The sequence below is a fragment of the Rhagoletis pomonella genome, unplaced genomic scaffold, assembly GCF_013731165.1.
Source record: "Rhagoletis pomonella isolate Grant_MI unplaced genomic scaffold, Rhpom_1.0 Rhpom_scaffold_00005, whole genome shotgun sequence".
Lineage (NCBI taxonomy): Eukaryota > Metazoa > Arthropoda > Insecta > Diptera > Tephritidae > Rhagoletis > Rhagoletis pomonella.
Genome location: NW_023458559.1, coordinates 43,127,479 through 43,134,675, shown reverse-complemented (window position 1 = coordinate 43,134,675; position 7,197 = coordinate 43,127,479). Strand labels below are relative to the sequence as shown.

General features: G+C 35.3%; 4 protein-coding genes across 5 annotated transcripts in view; 2 read left to right on the top strand and 2 right to left on the bottom strand.

Moving 5' to 3' along the window:
• On the top strand, positions 1-1,728 carry LOC118740117 (ankyrin repeat domain-containing protein 12; the record flags this gene model as incomplete). Its single annotated transcript, XM_036471610.1, has 2 exons — positions 1-1,458; positions 1,517-1,728. Coding segments are annotated over 2 exons (1,638 nt in total), but the record flags the coding sequence as incomplete, so codon positions are not given.
• Positions 1,729-1,843: 115 nt separating this feature from the next.
• On the bottom strand, positions 1,844-3,384 carry LOC118738984. The gene is made up of 4 exons (XM_036470057.1): positions 3,233-3,384; positions 2,565-2,773; positions 2,248-2,503; positions 1,844-2,177 (listed from the first exon to the last, which is right to left on the bottom strand). The coding sequence occupies exons 1-4, from the start codon at positions 3,291-3,293 to the stop codon at positions 2,002-2,004; spliced, it is 702 nt and encodes a 233-aa protein (XP_036325950.1). The 5' UTR covers positions 3,294-3,384; the 3' UTR covers positions 1,844-2,001.
• A 275-nt stretch (positions 3,385-3,659) lies between these two features.
• LOC118738985 (signal peptidase complex subunit 3) lies at positions 3,660-4,603 on the top strand. The gene is made up of 3 exons (XM_036470058.1): positions 3,660-3,917; positions 4,006-4,272; positions 4,337-4,603. The coding sequence occupies exons 1-3, from the start codon at positions 3,775-3,777 to the stop codon at positions 4,464-4,466; spliced, it is 540 nt and encodes a 179-aa protein (XP_036325951.1). The 5' UTR covers positions 3,660-3,774; the 3' UTR covers positions 4,467-4,603.
• Positions 4,604-5,308: 705 nt separating this feature from the next.
• LOC118738983 (tyrosine-protein phosphatase 69D) overlaps positions 5,309-7,197 on the bottom strand; it is a gene marked incomplete at its 5' end in the record, with an annotated part of 6,565 nt that continues 4,676 nt past the window's right edge. For both annotated transcript variants that reach the window (XM_036470055.1, XM_036470056.1), the window contains 5 exon segments: positions 5,309-5,475; positions 5,553-5,688; positions 5,759-6,066; positions 6,520-6,699; positions 6,977-7,087. In XM_036470055.1, the coding sequence (XP_036325948.1) occupies positions 5,389-5,475; positions 5,553-5,688; positions 5,759-6,066; positions 6,520-6,699; positions 6,977-7,087 (822 nt within the window).

The following is a 7,197-nucleotide window of genomic DNA, read 5'->3' as shown; positions in this document are numbered from 1 at the left end:
AGGAATTTCTCAGACGTCGATGAAGACGAATTTGATGATTGTGATGAAGTCAAGAAGAAAAAACGCAAGGAAGTAGATGCTGGCAAAGATTCTAAATCCACTTCAGCTGCACGACTACCCGGCCGCACTGAGAAGGCCATCAAGCAAACGACGACGACTAAGGGTTCACCGAATCCTAGTAAAAACTCGAATTCAACAGAAAAAGAGCAGTCTGACTTAACAAAAACTGGATTCGCAAAACAATTTGAGGGCGATACGGAGGATGAAGAATTCAAAATGTCAGACTCTTTATATAGTGGCGGTTTGAAAGTACCACCTTTGAAAATTGTCATTCCACAACAGAACTGTTCTATAGATACAGATGGAAATGTATCGCGCACGGGTAAAATTAATACATCTCGCAATGCTGCCCTACCCTATGTAGTGAGTTCAAACACAAATGATTCCAGCGAACGTGAAGCCCAATGCAGTAGTCCAAATGAGAGTCCCATTAAAATTAACAACATGTGCACTGTTATGGATGAAAAAAATATGAAATTGTTAAATGAGGAAAAAAATCTACATCGTGTGCTTCGCAGCTCACATCGGAGTGGCATTACCAGCGCTGAGCGTAGTTCCAATAATTCGTCACCACAAATGCAGAGCAGCTCACCATCGCCAGCATCATCGAATGCTAACGAAGGTAATACAGAAAACAAGCTTTCATTTACAAACGTCAGCGCAAGTCCGATACAACAGAACCCAACATATGAAAATGAAAATATCGTTAATTTGCCAAGTCCTTCTACATCATCGACCTCTTCATCGAAGGATGTACATTCGCATAGCGTCGAATTGCATCCACGTAAGCGTAAAATACGCTCAAAACACGATGATAATCACAATAACAAGAATAATGGCAATCATAATTCAAATACAGAAGCATCTTCGACCATTTCAGAAACACATTCACATGATTTTCCATTTACAAATTGTTTCCAAATGTATCTTAATATACGTAGGCAGATTGAGAAAAAGTGGCGAAACATTTATCCCATTAAACCGAGACCACCGCAAGGTTATAATGAATATTTACTAAACAAGAAAACCTATCTTCTTGCGAGTAACGAGAAGAAGGTTGAAACTGTAACGCCAGGTACGATACCGGCAAAAATGCAAGACATTTTTAGTATCCAAGAACAAGAGCGCAATGAATTGCTACAGCGTCATATAGTAGAACGCGAAAAATTGTGCTTGAATGTTGAACAGGAAATGATACGAGTTCACTCGAAGGCTGCGCGTAATATTTCATGTCAACCCGTACCATATTCAGTATGCACGCTTCTTAAAGATCAAGAAGTCTATAATATACCGACATCTGAGCAGGAAGAAAAGGATAAAAATGCGCGATATCGTTTCAATGGACGGCAACTATTAAGCTGGTTGCAGGATGTCGACGATAAATGGGATAAAATAAAGGTACGCGCTTGCATAGCCCGATCATGTGTATTTTTTATGAAGTGTAATATATTTTTAGGAAGCTATGGTTTTGCGCCACCATAATGAAGCTGAAAGCCTGCATGCCGTACAGATGATGAATTGGGATATCGAACAGAAGAAACATAAGTTATGGGATTACAAATGTGAAACTGTAATTGATAAGGATCACGTACCTATAGTACACGTCAGCGATGACTTTGATCTTTTACCAGCATAAATTTTATCAATAAAATAATATGAAAACATAAATATGTATATACATATATGAATTTTTAGTATTATGTTGAAAAGTTTAAAAATGCCTTCGTATTGGAGACGATTGGCAAAATTCCTGGTTCCCACTTATAGGACATATGTACATATATTGAGGTTGAATGCGAGAAATTCATATTTCTGTTGAATTATGTATATATAAATTCCTTTAACACTTCAGAACGATCGTTGGCTATTGATTTTTAATCTACTACATACTATTACATACACATTCTTGTTTAACTTAGAATCCTCGAAAATTTATCACATTTAATCTTCATTCATCATTTTGATAAAAAGTTCAGCTAATTTTTCTGCTTCATCGAGCATTTGATCTCGTTCCATGCCATTCGATATACGTTTAAAGTTTTGAATGCTCGATAGTAAATTTTCGAAGCTTTCCAACTGCTCTTCCATATCGCCTTCTTGCCCATCTATGTTGCCACCTTCCCAAGTTTTTTAACGAATTACAAATTACTAAAGGATGTTATATGTATTATGAGAGAAATCGCTTACCCGGTACTTTAACATTAGACCAAATATTATTTTTTAAAGCCTCGACGATTTCTTCATATCCTCCGGCTTCTTCAGCAGCCTCATCATTGCTGAGCTCTATTACATCAAACTGGAATTTATAGCATTCTTTTACGCTTTCATAAGTCAGCCCTTGTTTTGCATCATCAAAGAGTTTGCTAGTCAACAATAAGCCCAATTCGATGTCATTATTGGTTACAAGTTTGCAAAGGTCAGGCAGTTTTTGCTTAAATGATTTCTAAAAATATAGGAATTAAATTAGTAATTTGTTAACCGCAACTGGTAGTATAGAGATTTACATTGTCCGGATCGAAGTAGAACATTAGCATCTCTGTAGCCTTCAAAACATCTTCGGGTAGTTCACAGATATTGCCTTCATAGGGCAATAAAGCGATGGTATTTTCATAATACTTGGTTTTAAGATCACACAAATAAGTTAAATATGTGGATGAACCAATAGTAATAGACTCGGTGTTTTCTGTGGGATTTCCAATCGTGTTAAGGATACCTATAATAGTAAAAAGCTAATTATAATAGTCACCTAGCTTGATCGACAGTCGGGTCGACGTAACCGGAACGACCCGGATTTATATCTCGCCAAGGACTGTCCCTCTAGCAACACTTCATTTTTAGAGTTATTCGCAAAAAACACTTGCACTTTGCACTTTTCGCACCATGTTTTGATGAATTTTATGCAAATAAATCGAGTAAATGAAAGTTGGTCTCTGCAAAAGGTGTTCAGCCCCCCTTCTTTGGCAACACAGAAAGGAGAATTCTACTGCCTGAGGGTTATAATCCCTAAGTGCGGCCGAATGCCGCCTACGCAAAAACGATTAGGACGCCTGGTTCCGCTAAAGTGCACTTTTACCCTATGATGAATCGACCTTTGATGGGATCGATCGCTTAACTTTCAACCAATTATTGTGAAAAAGCGGCAAATTTGATCACGTTTACTTTAGATACATACCTTTGATTATATTTTGTGGCTTCTCTTCTCCGCTAGACGTCAACACAACAATTGGTTTCATTTTAAATAATACGCGACAAACACTTTATTTTAATACGCCCACAAATGTTTACGTTCAACAAGCTGGCTAAAAAATTAATTACTTGCTGGGTACAGCATGGCTCAGAAGAAAATATGGGATCAGTGGAACAGTAACACTCCGTCCACTTATAGAATGCATAATTTGAGTATTTATTAAATACATTTTTGAAGTAAAATTTAGTAACTAAAACCAATTGCCCACATGATTTGTTAACTATTTAATCTCTTTTTGTTTATTTAACTTGTAGTAAACAGCACTAAAATTCCATCGAAAACTTTGTATTTGCAAACAATTTACTTTCAATCCTTTGGAGCACCCTGTTCTGTACTGAATCCATTTAATAACTTCGTACATTACATATCCCTGCTGTTTGACAATCGGCGGCTATTTTCTACGTGTCAATGGTATACGTGTAGTTAGTTAAATTAATTCCTTTGCTATTTACAAAAAACAAATAAATATGCATACGGTACTAACGCGGGGCAATGCAACAGTTGCTTACTCGTTAAGCGTATTAGCCTGTTTAACATTTTGCTGCTTTCTTTCAACTGTATTCCTAGACAGCAGGACAACTGCACACGTAAACACCGTAAAAGTGTTGGTGTAAGTACTATGTATACCTGCATATTTGAAGGCAGGGCCAATTTTTGTATACCTATTCATTATTCCAAAATTTATCATTGTGTATCAGTAAAAACGTGCCCGACTACGGCGCCTCGCGTGAGAAACATGACTTGGGCTTTCTCACCTTCGATTTGGAAACGAACCTCACCAGCCTTTTCAATTGGAATGTAAAACAATTGTTCCTTTACTTGACCGCGGAATATAAGACACAGGACAACGTACTAAATCAAGTTGTGCTGTGGGATAAGATAATTTTGCGTGGCGAAAATTCGGCGCTTGATTTTAAGAATATGAATACTAAATATTACTTCTGGGATGATGGCAATGGATTGAAGTGAGTTATTTGCTTAGCAATTTTATTGTACATACATATTTTTTAATTTCATTTGATTCCACAGGAACAATAAAAATGTTTCATTATATTTATCATGGAATATTATACCGAATGCCGGCTTGTTGCCTACTATCAAATCACTTGGCTCACACATCTTCAAATTTCCGGCTGAATATTCAGTAGCTCCAGTGTAGGTTATGCCTACAATCATATTTTGAACTTAATTTTCAATAAGTAAATTAAACACAAATTAGAATTATGTATATGAAAACAATACGTACGTATATGTACTTCTTAATTTCGATCCTCAATAAATAAGAGTTAATAGTAATGCGTTTTTTCCTCGTAAGCACAAGAAAGCAGGAAGGTTTTGGAATAAAGGTCTACGGCTACAAAATCATTGAATTGGTCAATTTCTGATGCTTGCAGTGTTAAGGACGCCGGGTTCTAATGAATGTATTGTATTGATTTCTGAAAGTCCTCATAAAGATTAAAGTCCAATAATGGGCGTTGTTCACAAATGGTTAGCTTTTAAAACAAATCTTCATAGTGCGTAAATCAATTCCCGGTGGGTTAAAAGTTGGCTGAGCGACACGAATTCCTGTCCCATCAGCGGCTTTTCTCTCTCTTCCCATCAGACGGGCGACGCTTTAAAAAAATATATATTTTTCTTTATAGGTATTTTTCAAATTTTCAATACCCGCAAGCACGAGCTGGTAATCCCCCTAATCGTTGATAAATTCGATTCCCCATTCAAACGCAATACTTCAAAAGTTCCAGCACATTTTGGTTTTATCTAAAATATTTTTTTATTTACGGGCTGTCCTTTGGTAGTCTGCTAAATAAACTTAGGTAGAAAAAACTTATACATAAGTCAATTTTTAAACATTAAGTTATTGTTATTTTTTTTTTGTTCTTGTTGTGGTTGGGTTCGCGAAGTTTTACACAATAAATGAATATGATTTCTATGCATTACAAATACTTTTTTGTGCTTAGATATACATATATATGCATTATATATATTTATATGTTTTACTTTAAATGTTTATGACTAATCAGTATGTGTAAGTGTGTGATGTATACTTATAAATTATTCACTTTTTAATAGCTTAATTATTAACACTCAGAAGACGCAGTTTCTGTCGACAGTTTGTGCAAGTCAGCGTAGTTGGCTATGGCACGATGTAGGAACTCGTATTGTGCCTGCAAATATTTAACGGAAAATTTACATAAATTATTACAGCGTTAATTACTTGGCAATTTTTTACTTTTACACTTACAAATGAATTTAATAGCCTTGGCCGCTGAGATCGTATCTTTCTAGCCGTTGAACAAATATCAATGCTCTTTTCGGTTCTCAACTGCTGCACCAATATGCACATGGTCACAAATATTGAGCTCCTATCGGTGCCCAAACTATAAATAATACAACACATAGGTATTTTTTCTTTCATGAAATAAAGCGTTATTTATGCGCCAAAATTACCTGCAATGCACAGTCAGGGGTGATTTACAACCAATACTTTTATCTCTGTTATGATGATTTAACGCCTGATCGACGAGTTCTATAATACCACGGCAAACTTCTGGCACCTCACCATCGACAGTCGGCCAGCCGTTATATTGAAATTGTGTCACTTTTATTGTATCATCAATTTTACAATTTGTTACGTTGAATTCGCGACGCGTATAGTATGGACAGCTTTCACTTTGCATATATTTTACAAGTATATGATCGTATTGAATTTCATCATCTGCCCAGTAGCGTGGACATTTTCTGGGTCCATCACCAATCTGTAAAAGCGCCATAATGCAAAATTGTTTTGAATTATTTACACATGTACATATATACTTGTGTCTCGCTACCCTAGAGTGAAAAGAACCTTTTGTGAAGCCTCATATTTTGATGTAGGAAGCAAGATTAAAAATGCTTCGTCAAAAGGATTAAGGTACATGTTTTATTTTTTTGCCGATTATATTCAATGAAAGGCAAGTCCAAAAGAGAAACAGATAATTTGATAAGGCCAAAATAGTACGAAATTTTTTTATTAACATCGAATACATCTGATTCGTATAGTTTTGATTTACTTTACACGAGAAAAATGTCGCATTCAATCTCTTCCATAATATATGAAGAAAGTGCTATAAGTACTTTTCCTATTCTGTAGGATTTTTTTTTAAATTGACTTAGCAACTTTTCACTATAAGCTAGCGAGAATTGATCGAAGGATAATAAAATTTGCTTACCTCAGATATCATCACAAGTGTGGTTATACTTTGTTCAGATATCATTCGCCAAAAATCACCAATTGTATTTTCCAAGGGATCCTGTGTAATTATAAATGCTTCTGAATTATCATAACCCTCGATAAATGAGGCGTTTATGTAGGTGGAGTTCTCTTTCATCGGTATGGGTGTTAGTATAACCTGAAATTGAGGATATACATGTCTTTATTTTATATTTTAAAATCAAACGAATAAACGTTATCGGTATATTCCTCGATATTATCTATATATCTCTATCGATGTAGCTTCGCTGCTACTTTAGCGTATTCGTTCTATTCAATTTAACATAGTTCTGTAGCTTTAAGATAGTATAACACTGTTCGTGTACAGCTGTTAATACTTGCGTAAAACTCTATTTTACGCACTAATTTATTTTAGTTTAAAATGTAAATATGCATACATACATAAAAATACTTACTCGATTGCGGTCGTAAGGTATGATTGATTCGTTACGATTCTTCGACATATTTTCCTCATTGCTGCCCACGGCCGAAGATTTTGCTGCTTCATCAGTTATGGCAAGAAGTTTCTATATAAAAAAGTAATATTAATATAAACAAAAGAAGCAAATAGAAACCAAAAACAGTGCTTTGCTCAAACTTAGCTAACCTCAAATTCTATTTCTAATTTGCTTTTATC